The sequence below is a fragment of the Pongo pygmaeus genome, chromosome 2 (genome assembly GCF_028885625.2).
Source record: "Pongo pygmaeus isolate AG05252 chromosome 2, NHGRI_mPonPyg2-v2.0_pri, whole genome shotgun sequence".
Taxonomy (NCBI): domain Eukaryota; kingdom Metazoa; phylum Chordata; class Mammalia; order Primates; family Hominidae; genus Pongo; species Pongo pygmaeus.
The window spans coordinates 138,822,214-138,839,549 of NC_085930.1; the positions used below are offsets into that span (position 1 = coordinate 138,822,214).

General features: G+C 38.1%; 1 protein-coding gene across 2 annotated transcripts in view; it reads left to right on the forward strand.

The window, feature by feature from the left end:
• LOC129033974 (collagen alpha-4(VI) chain-like) overlaps positions 1 to 17,336 on the forward strand; it is a 105,574-nt gene that overhangs the window by 4,080 nt on the left and 84,158 nt on the right. Inside the window, exons 1-3 of one of the 2 annotated variants that reach the window (XM_054483241.2) lie at positions 2,459 to 2,557; positions 12,127 to 12,215; positions 14,917 to 15,519. In XM_054483241.2, coding sequence (XP_054339216.1) covers positions 12,140 to 12,215; positions 14,917 to 15,519 — 679 coding nt within the window. In that variant the 5' untranslated portion in view covers positions 2,459 to 2,557; positions 12,127 to 12,139. Of the gene's footprint in view, positions 1 to 2,458; positions 2,558 to 12,126; positions 12,216 to 14,916; positions 15,520 to 17,336 lie in introns of those variants that run through there. The other variant, XM_054483242.2, reaches the window with a different exon arrangement.

Consider the following 17,336-nt stretch of genomic DNA (forward strand, 5'->3'; position numbering starts at 1 on the left):
TTTGGCTTTTAAAAAATTATCATATACAGGCTGGGCGCAGTGGCTCATGCCTGTAATCCCAGCACTTTGGGGGGCGGAGTCGGGCGGATCACGAGGTCAGAGGATCGAGACCATCCTGGCTGACACAGTGAAACCCCATCTCTACTAAACAAAATACAAAAAATTAGCCGGGTGTGGTGGCGGGCGCCTGTAGTCCCAGCTACTCAGTAGGCTGAGGCAGGAGAATGGCGTGAGCCCCGGAGGCGGAGCCTGCAGTGAGCCGAGATCGCACCACTGCACGCCAGCCTGGGTGACAGAGCGAGACTCCGTCTCAAAAAAAAAAAAAAAAAAAAAAATTATCTTATACCATGTAAGATTTTTTAAAAACTGTAGAAAGAATAGTTCAATGTCACTTAGTTATTTTAAACTGAGATCTTAGAGATAGATTAATTTTAAATAACATACTTTATTATTTTTTTTTTGGGCATAGTGGTTCATATCTGTAATCCCAGCACTTTGGGAGACTGAGATGGATAGATCACTTGAGTTCAGGAGTTCAAGACAAGCCTGGGCAAAATGGAGAAAACACATCTCTACTGAAAATACAAAAATTAGCTGGGCGTGGTGACATATGCCTGTGGTCCCAGATACTCAGGAGGCTGAGATATGAGAATGTCTTGAGCCTGGAAATTGGAGGTTGCAGTGAGCTGAGATCATGCCACTGTACTCCAGCCTGGATGACAGAGCAAGACTCTGTCTCAAAAACAAACCAACAAACAAAAATCAATACCCAATATTTTTACATACTTACGGGGGAACAGGTGACATTTTGTTACATGCACGAAGGTGTAATGATCCAGTCAGGGTATTTAAGATATCCATCACCTTGAGCATTTATCATTTCTATGTGTTGGGAACATGTTAAGTCCCTTTGTTGGCTATTTTGAAATATTCACTACATCATTGTTAACTATAGACAGCTTGCTCTGTCATTAAACATTAGAAATTATTCCTTCTATCTAACTGTGTGTTTGTAGTCATACAAACACAATCTCTCTTTATTCCCCTTCCCCCACACCCTTCCAGCCTCTCTTCAGTATCATTCTATTCTTTACCTCCATGAGATCAACTTTTTTTGTTACAGATGAGTGAGAACATGTAGTATTTGTATTTCTGTGCCTGGCTGATTTCACTTAACATAATGACCTTCAGTTCCATCCATGTTGCTGCAAATGACAGGATTTCATATGCTATATTTTCCTTATCCATTCATCTGTTGATGGACACTTGGTTGATTTCACATATTTCCTATTGTGAATAGTGCTGCAGTAAGCATGGGGGTGCAGATATCTTTTTGATATGCTGATTTCCTTTTCTTTGGATAAATACCCAGTAGTGAGATTTCTGGATTGTATGGCAGTTCTTTTAGATTTTTTAGAAATCTCCATGCTGTTTTCCGTAATGGCTTTATGTTCCCACCAATAGTGTATAAGAGTTCCCTTTTCTTTAAATACTCACCAGCATCTGTTATTTTTTTGTCTTTTTAGAAATAGCCATTCTAACTAGGCTAAGATGATATCTTCTTGTGGTTTTGATTTGCATTTCTCTAATGATTAGTAATGCTGAGCATTTTTTCCTGTACCTGTTGGCCATCTGAAATGTCTATTCAGGTCCTTTGCCCACTTTTTAATGGAATTATTGACAGCTGGTTTTAAAGAGCTTATTTCACCCAAGTGACCACACTGACACCAGCTGGGTATCGCATCTGGTAACTGGATTCAACAATTTAGGGAGGCTGTCTCTCATTGTTGTAAAGTCTGTTACAATCAAAATGTCACTTTGGCCATCACGCGGTTATTTCCTAGACATAACGAAGCAAAAATGTAGTCAGCTCTTTGATTCAAGCAAAGCATTTGTCTTAGAATAAAAATGTTAAGGTTTGGTTCTATCAGTGAGAAAGGACTAAGTTTTTAAGATTTTGTTCTGTAGATTATTTGGCAAAAGTGATGGTAACATCTCCAATTTTATAGCTTTGTACAAAGTCCACCCTCCCCCATTAGCTCCTGCCATCCTCACAATAACTGCCATGTGGCGATGGCAAGACATCGTTGCCTCTGTTTTATGGCTGACAGAGCTGAGGCATAGAGAGTTCAGGAGACTTGCAAGAAGTCACGTCACAGGAATGTGTCAAGGCTGACACTTGAACTAGAAAATTCAAACTCAATTTCTGTGCAATTTTTTACTGAACCATGCTCCAGTTTCTGGAGCAAACTTCTTAAAGAACATACAGGAAATAAAGAATTGTGTATAGGATGCCAGATTAGACAATTGCAGGTGGTCATCAGGACTTGTCTTTATTCACTAGCATGACCTGCACTTTCTATGTTTTCTGGTGACAGGAAGGGTCGGAGGTGACAGGAGTGTCCTGACCTGCCCAAGGCCTTTGGAGAGGCCCAATCTGCCTAGCGGATTGTAGGCAGCCTTCCTGAATGAAAACTCCTGAGAAAGATAGCCAAGCTCATGAAACGTTGTGGTGATGATGAAGTTTATAAGCCACACATAAGTGGAAAGAGTCTGAGTAAATATTCTTTTTTTCCTTGGATTAAATCATTCAGCAATTTGTTCAATCACATATTTTTTATGTATTTTTATATTCTTTTTATCTTTCTTTAACTCTTTTGCAAAACTACATGCTCAATTGTTTACATAGTCATCATAAGAGGAAAAGATTTATTAGTTGTCTTTCACATATCCAGCACTACAAAGATTTTTAAGACCAAAGCTCCACCTTCTGTGTGTTCCCAGTCCATTGAGGGAGACAGATAAGTAAGCAGATAATGACAATGCAACATGGCAAATGGAATATTTTTTCCCCTAAACAATACAATTTTATTAACTGTAGTTTCCATATTATACATTAGATCTGTAGACTTGCTCATCCTATTTGTTTGCTACTTTGTATCCTTTGACCTACATCTCCCCAAGATTTTACTTTCTGTGTCTGGCTTATTTCATGTATTTCATGTATTTCATGGCAGGATCTCCATTTTAAGGCTAATATTTCATTATATATCTATCTATCTCATATTTTCTTTATCCATTCATCCACCAATGAACACTCAGGTTGCTTTCACAGCTTGGCAATTGTGAATAGTGCTGCAAGAAACATGGAAGTTCATATCTTTACAAGATGGTGATTTCATCTCATTTGAGAATATACCCAGAAGAGGAATTGCTAGGTCGTATGGTAATTCTTAATTTCTACAGGACTCTCCATATCATTTTCCATAATGGCTGTGCTGTGTTTGAATATTTGTCCCTTCCAAAATTCCTGTTGAAATTTAATCCCCAATGTGGCTGTACTGAGATGTAGGACCTTTAAGAGGTGATTGGGTCATGAGAGCACTGTCCTCATTAATGTTACAATCCATTCATGAATTAATGGATTAATGGGTTAACATGGGAGTGGGACTGGTGGCTTTATAAGCAGCAGAAGAGAGACCTGAATTAGCATGCTGAACCCCCTCACCATGTGGGGCCTGTGCTGCCTTGGGACTCTGCAGAGAGTTCCTACCAGCAAGAAAGCCCTCACCAGATGTGGTCCCTTAACCTTGGACTTCTCAGCCTCCATAACGGTAAGAAATCAATTTCTTTTCTTTATAAATTACTTGGGTTCAGGTACTCTGTCATAAGCAACAGGAAACAGACTAAGCCATGCTGTCCCAGTCTACATTCCCACCAACTGTACCAGGATTCTCTTTTCTTCATACTTTCACCAACACTTGTTATTTCTTGCCTTTTTAATAATAGCCATACTAATGGTGGTGAGGTAATGTCTTATAGTGGTTTTAATTTGCATTTTCCTGATGATTAGAGATGTTGAGTACCTTTTCATATATCCATTGGCCATTTTTGTGTCTTCTTTGGAGAAATGTCTGTTCAGTTCCTTTGCCTGCCTAAAAGCTACGTTATTTGCCTTTCTGCTATTGAGTGGTAAGAATTCTTTACAAATTTTGAATATTAACCCCTTATCAGATATGTGCTTTGCAAACACTTTTTTTCCAGTTCATAGACTGCCTTTTCATTTTATTGTGCATTCATTTCATTTGCTGTGCAGAAGCTTTCAAGTTAGATGTAGTTCCCTTTTATTTATTTTTGCTTTTGTAGCCTGAGCCTTTGGTGTGATAACCAAAAAATTATTGTCAAAGCCAATGTTAAAGAGCTGTCCTCCTATCTTCTCTTCTAAGAGTTTTATGGTTTCTGGTTTACATTCAAGTTTTTCTTCCAGTTTGAATTGATTTTTGTGTATAATGTAAGATAAATGTTCAATTTCACTATTTTGTATGTAGAAATACAGTTTTCCTAGCACCATTTATTAAAGAGAGTATTTTTTACCCATAGTGTCCTCTTGGCACCCTTGTTGAAAATTAGTTTACCATATATGTTTGGATTTATTTCTGGGTTCTCGCTATTCTGTTCCGTTGGTCTTCATTTCTGTTTTTATGCCAGCACAATACTGTTTTGGTTATTATGACATTGTAATATATTTTAAATCATGAAGTGTGATGCTTCCAACTTTGTTTTTCTTTCTTAGTATTGCTTTGGGTATTTTTTTTTTTTTTTGGTATGTGTGTGATTCCATGTGAATTTCAGGATTATTTTTTCTATTTCTGTGAATTGGAATTTTGATAGGGATTGCATTAAATCTATATATTGCTCTGAGTAGTATGGGCATTTTAACAATATTAGTCTTCCAATCCATGAATATGAGATATCTTTTTTTTAGTTTGTGCCTTCCTCAATTTCTTTCAGTAATGTTTTATTGTTTTCAGTGTACAAATCTTTTACCTCCTTGGTTAAATTTATTATTAAGTATTTTATTTTTGAGATGCAATTATAAATGGGATTGTTTTCTTGATTTCTTTTTCAGCTAGGTCATAGTTTTATATATAGAAATGCTACTGATTTTTTTTTTTTTTTTTTGAGATGGAGTTTCGTTCTTGTTGCCCAGACTGGAGTGCAATGGTGTGATCTCAGCTCACCGCAACCTCTGCCTTCTGGGTTAAAGTGATTCTCCTGCCTCAGCCTCCTGGGTAGCTGGGATTACAGGCATGAGCCACCATGCCTGGCTAATTTTGTATTTTTAGTAGAGACCAGGTTTCTCCTTGTTGGTCAGGCTGGTCTCGAACTCCCGACTTCAGGTGATCCGCCTGCCTTGGCCTCCCTAAGTGCTGGTGTTACAGGCATGAGCCACTGAGCCTGGCCAACTGATTTTTGTGTGTCGATTTTGTATCACCTTTACTGAGTTTGTATATTAGTTCTAACATTTTTTTGTGTGTGGAATTTTTGGGGTTCTTTACTGATAGGAACATGCCCTCTGCAAGTAGAAATAATTTTACTTCTTCCTTTCCAGTTTGGATGACTTTTATTTCTTTTTCTTGAGTAATCGCTCTTGCTAGTACTTTTAGGGCTGTATTGAATAAAAGTGGTGAGAGTAGGCATCCTGCTTTGTACCAGATCTTAGTGGAAAAGCTTTCAGTTGTTCCTTGTTGATTATAATGTTAGCTGTGGGTTTTTAATAAATGATCATTATTATTTGAGGAACTTTCCTTCTGTACCTAAACTGTTAAGAGTTTTTCTTATCAAGAAAGGATACTGAACTCTGTCAAATTTTTTTTAATGCCATTTGAGATAATCATGTGGTAATTATCTCTTGTTCTGTTAATGTGATGGATACTATTGACTGATTTGTGTATGTTAAATCAGCCAGAGATAAATTCCGCTTGGTTTTGATATATAATCTCTTTGATGTGTTGTTGAATTTGGTTTGATAGTATTTTATTAAGGATTTTTGCATCAATGTTTATCAGAGATATTGGCCTGTAGTTTTTTTTAATTGTGGTGTCTTTGAGTTAGATATCAAGGTGATAGTGGCCTCATAAAAATATGTTTGGAAGTATTCCCTCTAATTCTATTTTTGATAGAGTTTAAGAAGTACTGGTAATAATTCTTTAAATGCCTGATAGACCAACCATGAATCCATCTGGCCTCAGACTTTTCTTTTTAGGAAGGTTGTTAATTACTTCTTTAATCTCTTGATTTTTTTAAAAAAAATCTGTTCAAGCTTTCCATTTCTGCTTGATTCAAACTTGGTAAGTTGTATTTTTCTAGGCATTTATCCATTTCCTCTAGGTTATCCAATTTGTTGCTATATAATTGTTCATAATAGTTCCTTTTAATTTTTTTCATTTCTGAAGCATCTCTTGTAATGTCACCACTTTCAATTCTCATTTTATTTATTTGGTCTTTTCTCTTATTTTCTTAGTGTAGTGTTCCAAAATTTTAAGTGCCTCACAAATTAATTGTGTGCCAATCTACTAATTTCCACAGCTGATGGGAGTATCATAGCCATCAACAGCCATTTATTGCTTTGCACAGAGCTCCGCTGAACTCTGGCATTGTAATCTTTACCCTTCTCTGGAGGAAAGCTCCAAGATTCTGCATCTTGTTATTTTTTCTGAGCCTACTGACACATTGTCATTGAAGTGTTTGACATAGCCTCCCTCAAATATTTTACAACAAAGTTATAGATTTATCTGAGCCATTTTAAGATTTGTGAATGAGCACACAAAGCAAATGTTAATGTTTATGCAATAAATTAAGGCTAAACTTTAGTTTTTTATTTTTATTTTTTTTACTGTCAAACATGTTATGTAGAGTTTAACGTGAAGTGTACAGAAGAATCGGTTCATGTTTCTCAATTGTTTGCCTTCTGGAGCTTCCTGCCCAGACGTGGCACACTGTAAGACTATCTCATTAGAAAGCCAAAAATCCAGTTATTGTAATAACCCTGTTAAAGTGAACAGAAAGAAAAGAGAGAGCACAGCTCTGGATTTCAGAGAATAAATAGAAAGAAAATGGAAAAAATGTGTTAAATTAATTTTGCGTATTTGCATTGAGTATTTCATCCAAATATTTTGAAGCTTCTGCTTACCTCAGTAATTTAAAAAACATTTTAAAATCAATAATCTCTTCTCTTTTCTCACTTACTTGATAATAGACACTTAATTTTCTCCATAGGGAATTAAAGAGGCTATTGAAAGCAAGTGGGGCAGACACTTGCTTGAGCAGGAACCACTGCATGCTAAATGCATGGAAGACTAGTTTCTTTTCTTTCCTTTTCTTTTCTTTTCCTTTCCTTTCTTTCTCTCTTTCTTTCTCTCTCTCTCTCTTTCTCTCTTTCTCCCTTCCCCTTCCCCTTCCCTTCCCTCTCTGTCACCCAGGCTGGAGTGCCATGATCATGGCTTGTCGCAGCCTCGACTTCTGGACTCAGTCAATTCTCCCACCTTTGCCTCCTGAGAACCTGGGACAACAGGCACACACCAACATACCAGGCTTATTTTTATTTTTATTTTTGTAGAGACAGGGTCTTTTTATTTTTCCCAGGCTGGTTTCCAGCTCCTGGGCTCAGGCACTCCTCCTGCCTTGGTCTCCCAAAGTGCTAGGATTATAGTCATGAGCCATCATGCCCGGCCTAAAGAATGGTTCTTGAAATATGGTTCCCCAGACCAGCTCAGCAGGCAGATTCTAAGGGTTCACACTACACTTACAAAATCAGAAACTCTGAAGGTAGGGTCCAACAAACTGGGTTTTAACAGGTCCTCTAGGTAACTCTGATGCAATGCTGAAGTTTAAGAGTTACTGGCATAGAACATTAGAGATGGAATCTTCGTATTTTATAGTTGAGCATTCCACAGAGGACAAACAAAAACCTTGAAGGAGACTGGTATGTAAAGCATTGCTAATTTAATTAAATGAAGTTAAGGAGGTTTGTTTTTGAAGACTGAGGAATTCTGCTCAGGTCCCCTCTTCTATCCCACCTTTTAAGTTCAGTCATTTCAGAAAACCTAAGATCTCTATGAGACTTATCAAGCCTTAAGAGCTTGCACAGCACAGGTGCATGAGCTCTAATGAAGGCCTAACCACATCCCCAGCACTCCTAAACCTGAGCTCCTGAATGTGTGGCAGGCTGTGTTTGGAGTGTCTAGTACCTCTCCAGTGTCCTTGCATGTACATGCTGTTCTTCTTCCTGGAACACACTTTCTTCACATTCTCACTTGCAAATTTCTACTCATCCTTCAAGTCTTCACTCTGGAATCATCTGCTCTGTAAACTCTTCACCCAGGTGAAGACAGGTGCTCACCCACCGTGTTCCTCAGCACTTTGTATAGCTTTCTTTTTTTTTTTTTTTTTTTTGACATTTTTTATTTTTTTTCTGTGTAATCTTTTCTTTTATTATTATTATTATTATTATTATCATTATTATTATACTTTAGGCTCTATGGTACATGTGCGCAACGTGCAGGTAAGTTACATATGTATACATGTGCCATGCTGGTGCGCTGCACCCACCAACTCGTCATCTAGCATTAGGTATATCTCCCAATGCTATCCCTCCCCCCTCCCCCCACCCCACAACAGTCCCCGAAGTGTGATGTTCCCCTTCCTGTGTCCATGTGTTCTCATTGTTCAATTCCCACCTATGAGTGAGAATATGCGGTGTTTGGTTTTTTGTTGTAGCTTTCTATATTATTTTGCTCATCCCACAATATTACAATTTTTCCATCTCTCTCTCCACTAGTTCTCTGAGGAAAAGAACGGTTTCTTTTAGTCTGTTATTTCTAGGGCCTGAAGTTTTGTCTGGCAAACAATAAACACTCAGTAAAAAGTTGCAGATGTATTGCAATGCTTTATTTCTCTCTCTATGAATCATTATAATTTTGCTGAGCATTTGAGAGTAAGTTGCTGATAGTAAGGCCCTTTGCTCCACAATGCATCAGTGTGTATTTTTAAATAAGAAGGTCATTCTCTTACATGACTACAACACAATAATCAAAGTTATTAAATTTAACATTGATACAGTATTTTTTTTTTTGAGACAGGGTCTCACTCTGTTGCTCAGGCTGGAGTGCAGTGGCGCGATTACTGCAGCCTCAACCTCCTGGGCTCAAGCGATTCTCTCACCTCAGCCTCCCGAGTAGCCGGGACTACAGGCATGCACCATCATGCCCAGCTAATATTTTTTGTATTTTTTTGTAGAAACCGGGTTTCACCATGACTTTGATACAGTATTATTATATAATATTCTGCCCATATTAACATTTTATCTACTGTCTCATTCAATGGCTTTTATAGCATTTTTTTCCTCCAAACCAAGATCATGAATTGCCTTTATATGTCATGTCTCTTTGGACTCCTATAATCTGAATCAATTCCTTTGCTTTGTCTTTCATGACATTAATATTTTTGAGACACACAGGCCAGTTATTTTTTAGACTGTCCTCAAGTTTTGGTTTATGTGATTGTTTTCTCATTATCACATTTAGGTCATGGATTTTAAGGAGAAATACTATGTAAGTGATGTTAAGTTTTCTCATGCATAGTATCAGGAGGTGATAATGTTGGTTTATCCTGTTATTATTGATGTAATTGATCACTTGGTTAAGTCATGCCTATCAGGCTTCCCCATCGTAATGGTTCTTTTTTGCCCTTTGTAATTTCTAAGTAATTTTTCAGAAGATACTTTGAAAATATATTCATATTCTGTTGTGTAACAAACTTTTACCCAATGGTTTTAGCAATCTCTGATGATTCTTCCTGAGCCAATTGTTACTATGGTAGTTGCAAAGTAATTTTTAAACTGAATAAATGAATCTTAAAAAATAGACTGTTTGAGTTGGTTAACTATTTGAGCAATATGTTTTTGAGAGAAATCTTTTCTATTGCAAAACTATTAAAGGTATTTCCAGAAAGAATCAGTATTCTATGCTATCCCTATCTAATTCCATTTCATCTAATGGCTTTATTTCTTGCCTCCGTAAAGAGCCCCATGTGTTCAAATGCAAAATCTCTTCAGCAGCTTAAGATATAAACATCTTAATGAAATAGTACATATCATGTAGATATTAAAACTCTAATATATAGACACTTAACTCTTCATTGATATAACACAGACATTCACAGCTGTAAAATGTTTACAACCGTTTATAAATGTTTATCATTTTGACTTTCCCACTAGAATTTCATAAACAGCTCTAGTGCTTTATTTACAATTAGCTAAAAATACTTATTTTTTATGACTAATTGCATGAATAGTAATAATTGGGACATAATGGAAAATGAAAATGTAGACATAATATCTATATTTAGGTTTTACACAATAAAACCTTTACTTAAAGGTTTTGTTTTTCCAATAACTTTATTAACTCAAGTGCTTCAAAATTGGAAGTGTAATATTTTATTGCATTGATGATGATGATGATCATGTTGATGAACCATTAATTTATTTTGGATCATTTTTCACACCTTCAGACTCTCAAGCTCTTTACCCTCATACAGTTCTTAATTCACTAGGGCAATCTATTCTTTAAGATTCATGCATGTTTTTCACCCTTGGGTAAAAGTTTATTGAAGGATAGGATATCTAAAGTCTTAAAGTATCTTTCCTTTAGTTACTTATACACCTCTGGGAGGAGGCACTAGTGGGAAGTTATGTAGAAACTGAGGAACAGAGAAATCTAATTATAGCACATATATTTCCTGGAAAAACACTGGACTAATTCCCTGGATCATGTTTGTAATATAATGGTCAATATAGTAGTTGGCTCAAATCAGTGCTAAGCCCTCTAGACTCATCACATAAAACCTGAAAGGTGAAACAGCTTGCTCAAGTCTGCAGAGCAAATAGCCAAGCTCAAACCAGAATCAAGACCTATGGGCTTCCTTTAAAGTCAAGACTTCTCCCAGTATTTTCTGTTGGTGTAAATAATAAAGTAAATAAAATAAATATGGTTATCTCAAATTTTTGAATCCCTCTTAAGGAGTAAGTTGAGCATGAACAGTCGAGATGTGTTTTTAGGGAGTTGGGGTGTTTGCACTTAACACTTTCTGGAAAGAGAAATGCAGCTGTTGGGTGTCTGCTATTCCTGGGTGTTGTGATGATCACTTCCACACAATATTCTATTTAAAGAACCCAAGACTAGGAAGTGATTTAGACATGCTAGAGATTCTTGCTTAAACTCTTTGGTTTGTTTAAGAATGTGCTTTAACTATTCACAATAGCAAAGACATGGAAGAATTCTTTTGAACTTTTACATATTGGGGCTCCAAGAAAGTTTATTTTATTTAACAAACACCTAAAGAGTGCTTTCTGCATGCCAGGAATGGGTAAAGTGTTTTATAATAATGAACTCAATCCTGATAACACTATAAGGTAGGTGCTATTATTGCCCCTATTTTACAAATGGGGAAACCGAGGCAGAGAACAGTGAAGCAATTTGCCTAAGATCCACTATTAAATAGTTGATCGAAGACTCAAGCCCAGGCAGTCTATCTCCAAGAGTCCTTGCTTTTTAACCACATACATTCTGCTGAAGGCAGCTATGAGATTGGCTGGCCAAGAATATAAAGATGAGGTATTCCCTGTTCCACTTGGAACCTCTCATTCAATGGGATTATTATGTTCTTATTTTTAAATAAATGGACTTTCTTAGAGTAAAAAAAATTAGAAACGGAATTGAGAGTAGACAATTTCCATGGACCCCTTTGGAAATGGATCTAAGCTTTGGGGAGGGAGGTCTGATGTTCTGCTTTTTTTTTTTTTTTTTTTGAGAATGTATGAGGTATTTTCAAACTAGGCTTATTTGACCAGGCAGATGTGCTCCTGAGATACTTGAATATTTTAGCATACCACAACTATTTATCAGGTCATTCCACTCTTGCATAAATATACAAAAAAAATCATTCAGAAATGTTTATGACCACCAAATGAATGCAGTGTGTGAAATGGAAGTTCTATGCCATGTCCTGTATGCTTTCTCCTTTTATAGCCACCTCTGGACAACTTTAAATAGTGAAGTCTGAGGTGTACACTCTGGGTGTTTACAAAATTCTTCCCGAGTTGTGTCAGCAAGACCATTTTCCTTGCACAATTGAAACAATGTGGGAACATTTCCCTCTTTATTTTGATAAAGTCTATGTTGATGTGGGGAAAGACATCCTTATGCTTTAAAAAAAATCAACTTCATGAGGTATAATTTAAGTGCATGAAGGCACATTTTTAATTACAAGGTTTCTTCTTTTCTCTAGGTCCACATCTAGAATGGAGACTTGGAAGATATTTTGGGGGATCATCCTCCTTGAAGCTGGTTTTGGCTTCATCAAGTCACAGAGGATTGGTAATACCTGGGTTTCTTTAAGCTGAAAACCATCTAGTGGTAGTGACTGTCTTAAAAGGAAATATTACAGAAGCTTCATAATTAATAAGAGGGAATCTATTCATTGAAGGAGAATTTAGTCAGAATCTGGAAGCTTATAGTGAATGGTGGGCACTTGTTTTTTCAGTACTTAACCCCAAATGACAAAAAAATAGATATTAAAAAGTTCCATACTCTGAAATGTATCACCAGTTTCTCAAACGCTTTTGTAAACAGGAGTCTGTTCTGCATTCTGCCTTTTCTCTTTGGCAGAGCTGTTCTGAGGAGTAATTATCATCACAAGATGGATCGCTTCACTGAGTGCTAGTGACACATCTGCAATTTTTTGCAGTTATTTTAATAGATTGTTGGGACTTTCCAAGATGAAAGTCTCATCAGAAGAAGATTATTTGAGTAGCCTGAAGTGCCAGTGAGACAATATTGAGGTTTAAATATTCAAATATAATTACACAGGCTGTTATTTGTTGGGGGAAAAAAAAACATGAAGCTCTCTCAGTTTTCCTTTTGGCTCTGGCTCCCTTCACTTGTGAACAGAAGCTGTGACAGTCTTTTCATGTTTCAAACACCTTCTAAAACATTCAAAGAGCTAGTGGCGGGGTTAAGAAAGTGACAGTCTATGAAAATGTAATACATCTCTCAAGTTGCATATGATAGAACTGAAACTTACTTGCCTCGAAAATATTCTACAGCTGTGTGGTTTCCTCTGATTTGAAAGATCAGAGGAACACTTCGTGGTTTGCATTTGATCACCCCTGAAAGAGATGTTAAGGGGACAAGCCAGTCAGCCATCCCTGGAACAGCCATTGAATTCTCTTCTCCCAGTAAGACTGCACTTTGGAGTGTTGAAGGGAAATAAAGCTTAAAGGACCTGAGGTTCATTTATTGTCTGCCTTTTCCGTGATCAAATTCCACTTGGCTTTATGACCAATGTTATGCAAACTTCTGAGAGGTGGGACCCAGGACTCCAGAAGTGACAAGTGGATTAAGTGTCCCTGGATTATACCAACCTCCCCAAGCCCTCTCTGTCTAGACTCTCACTTGGTCTTTGCCTTTCTGTAATATGGATTTCTAATTTAATCTTCATGGCAGTTCAGGGTATGGACTAGATATCAGGAGACCCGGGTCCTAATTCTGGCTCTTTGAACAGATTTACTTGAGTTACTTTGCCTTTCCAGGTCTTATTTTCCTTCTCTTTGAGATAGCTGAATTGGACTCCTTATTTTATACTTGTGCTGTCCAATACAGGGGCCACTAGCTGCATGTGACTCTCTGAATTAAAATAAATCAAAATTCAGTAAAAGATGAAGTTCAGTTTCTGTTATACTAGCTACATTTCACATGCTCAGTTGCCACATGTCTAGCAGCTACAGTCTCATATAATTATTTCTAGCACTAAAATTTTAATTCCATTATTTGTTTTCATTAATGTTCAAGATTTCCATCCTTATAAGTTCTGTCTCTTTCTTTTCTCTCTTTTCCTCTATTCTTTCCTTCCTCAATATTTTTGGGTATCTGCTCTATGCTAGATGCTCATGTGGTGAACAAACAAACAAAATACATGGTTATCTGTTCTCATGGAGCTCACAGTCTAGTTGGGGAAATTGCCATTAATTAAATAAGCACAATCATGAATGTTACGTTACAAATATAAAAGAACATGATCCTATGAGAATTTACCAAAATTTGCTCCAGTCCTGCAGCCACTTGATGTCTGATCTTTTCCATGCTGGAGGCCAGGATGGGCCCAGGTGGGGTACCAATGGGCCTGGCCACTGTTGAGATGGTGGTTTCCAGGCTTGTAGCTGGGGTTGGGGAGAAGTAGCTGCATAGTGCAGCTTGAATTCAGGGAGCCAAAAGACACATGCGAACCACACGTATAGGAATGCCAACGATCAAACTAAAAGGGGCTGGTGGTGGCCAGGGAGTACAGAAGTCAAAGCTGGAAAGCTGATGTCTTAGGTCAGGTTCTCTGGAAGCAGAGTTTGGGACAGGAATTTGAGTGCATTATTTTGAGAAAGTACTCTTTAGGAAAAAAATCTGTAAGGAAGTAAGAGAAGTGGGTTAGAGTAGGGGATGAAGACAATAGGTATAGTCAAGCCTTGGCCTGAGTCATGAGAGGTGGTGATGGAGTCTAAATAACACTGCAGGGTTGTTTCACTGAAGGCAAGTGTGCCAGGCATTTGTATCTCCATGTCAATTAGACATTGGCCACCCAGGGTGATGGTAGTGGTGTAACTTCCCAGGTGTCTCCAATTGAGGCCGCTCCCTTCAGCCAAGGTTAGGACTCTGGAGAAAGTCACAGGTAGCACTTGAAGCAGCTGGGGGATAGGTGTGCCAACCAGTAAAGGCGATCTAGGTGGGTACCAACAGCATCCACTACTGGTAGAAAACTGGGTTCTTTTACTTAGGTCAAGGGATGAATGGAAAGCAGGGTGGGTGATCTAACTGAAGGGCCAAATGTCTATTAGAATGGAACAGAGAGTGGCAGGTGAGAAGGGGAAGATGGTAGCCATGGGAATACAAGGGAAGATGATGGTGTGTCTAGGCTGCATGCTGTGTAGGCAGATCTGTGAGGAGTAAAGGCACTGAGTCTGAAGAGATGGGATTCCAGCCAGTAACTGTCATTTGTTATGTTTTATCTGAAAGTGACTCTCTTTCTTAGTCTGCAGGGAGGCCTCTCTGGGAGATGTTGTGTTTCTGGTGGACACCAACATCAACTCCCAACATGCGCGCAGTGTGCGGAACTTCTTGTACATTCTGGTAAACGGCTTCAATGTCAGCAGTGAGACCATCCGTGTGGGTCTGGCCCAGTATAGTGATGTGCCCCATTCAGAGTTCTTGCTTTCCACCTACCACCGCAAAGGTGATGTGTTGAGACATATTCGGCAGTTTCAATTTAAGCCTGGGAGCAAGAAGATGGGCCTGGCCCTGAAGTTCATTCTAGACCACCACTTCCAGGAAGCATCAGGGAGCCGGGCAAGCCAAGGGGTACCTCAGATTGCCATGGTGATCAGCAGTGGGCCAGTTGAGGACAATGTCCATGGACCTGCGGAGGCATTGAGGAGGGCAGGCATCCTGCTTTATGCTGTTGGTGTCAGAGATGCAGTTTGGGCAGAGCTCAAGGAAATTGCCAGTAGTCCTCAGGAGAATTTTACCTCCTTTGTTCCTAACTTCTCTGGTCTGAGCAATCTTGCCCAGAAGCTGCGGCAGGAACTCTGTGATACGTTGGCAAAGGCAGCTCCACATGTTGACCACGTCTCTCCAGGTATGAAGGCTTTTTCTTTTTAATTTCTGATCTGGAAGTCATGAAACTCAAAGCTTGATCTCTTATTCATCCCTCTGCTCATCCTTCTTATTTTTCATATGTGTGCATCTTTTAATTTTAAAATTAAAATTTCATGAAGCCAATCCTATGCTCCTCTTCAATCACTGACCAAAGCCTCATCAGCTCTTTTTATAAATCCTTTGGGCCTTATGCTGGTTCTATATACTGATGTAGTATAAGTCCATTTTTGAATGAAGATTTATTTGTTTCTAGAATGACATTATTATTCCTAGGTTAACTTACTCATGTTGCCTGGATGAAGGACGGGAAGGGAGAGGGGCAGTAGTTCCCCTAGGATGTTTGCTAATTTAACTGCAAGCCTGTTGGTTTAATATACTGGTTAAGATTGTTAATTTAGGGAAAATACAGATCTGCATTCAAATCTTACAAAGTAGAGAAAGGGCAATCTTAGACAACTTACTTTACCTCTCTGAATCTAAATTTTCTTCCTAGGATGATAGTACTTGCCTCAGAGAGTTGTTAAAAACATTAAACAAAATTGTGCAAGTAAAGTACTTGGCACCATACCTGGCCAACCAGAGGTACTCATAAGCATTACCTGTTATTACTTGTCATAACCTGTGATGCTGATATGCCTGTCATCAACTTTGTGCTTCTATTGGTGATAGGGCATAAAATGGTGAAAATTCTTTATAAATGAATTACTAAACTCCATAATAAAGCATACAACTTTGAGTAGAGAAAGACAAGAATGCTTGTGGGCTCCATCAAAACCCACAAGAGGACAGACTCTTCATGATTTATTCATTATTTTGGTATTTCTGTATAAGGTATGTTAATTGGAAGAAGTGCTAAAACTTTTGACCCATTGATGAAGCAGCTGTGTGGTGGTAGTATTGCATTTGTATGGGCAAATAAGTATTATATATCTTCCTTTTGTACAGCACTTCAAGGTTTACAAAGAGGTTTTACATTCATAGTAATAGTAGCTACTATTTGCCTGGCGTTGTATAGTTTTCAAAGCTTATTTACATTGCTCATCTGACTGATCATCTCAACTTTGTTAGATACATAGGGTAATTAGCATTATTGTTTGCATTTTTCAGATAAGAAAACTGAAGCCAAAGTTACCACAAGTGGATTGCAGAACTAGGGACTTGATCCCAGATCTTTTAGAGCAGACCCATTCCACTAGAGCAGGGCTGTTAGGTTGTATTCCTGGGGAGCAGAGCCTGAAACAAGAATTTGGATATACATGATTTGCTAAGGAAGAGCTCCCGGGGCAATGGTCAGTAAGGATGTTGGGTATTCAGGATAGAGAAGTAGAGAAAAGTAAGGAAGGTTGTGATTTCAGGCAAAAATTCTGTAAAGGGTTTTAGCCTGATCCTGCAGGGGAACTTGGTGTACATTATGCCTCAAAGTTGTCTTGACCCTGAATCTGGGTCAAGCAAGGATCTGGGCTTTTAAATATTGTGAGAAAAGTAGTTTCACTAGCTGGAGGGTAGTTTTCCAAAGAGCAGTGCATAGAATGGTAAAAAAGAAATCCAAAAGGACTGAGCAGAGCATGACATTGTCTGCTACAGTAGATTATCTTATTTTATCCTCAAAACAACCTTGCGAGGTATGAGGGTTGGTGTAAAGATTTCAGTGCTGCAGAGAGGAAAATTGTCTCAAAGAGGTGAGTGATAAACAGGTCACAGAGCTATTAAATGATAGAGCTGCAATAAGGTGTGTCAAGGAACATGGGATATATTCCAGCTTTCTGACCAGCTGGTGCCAGCACACTCCTAGATATG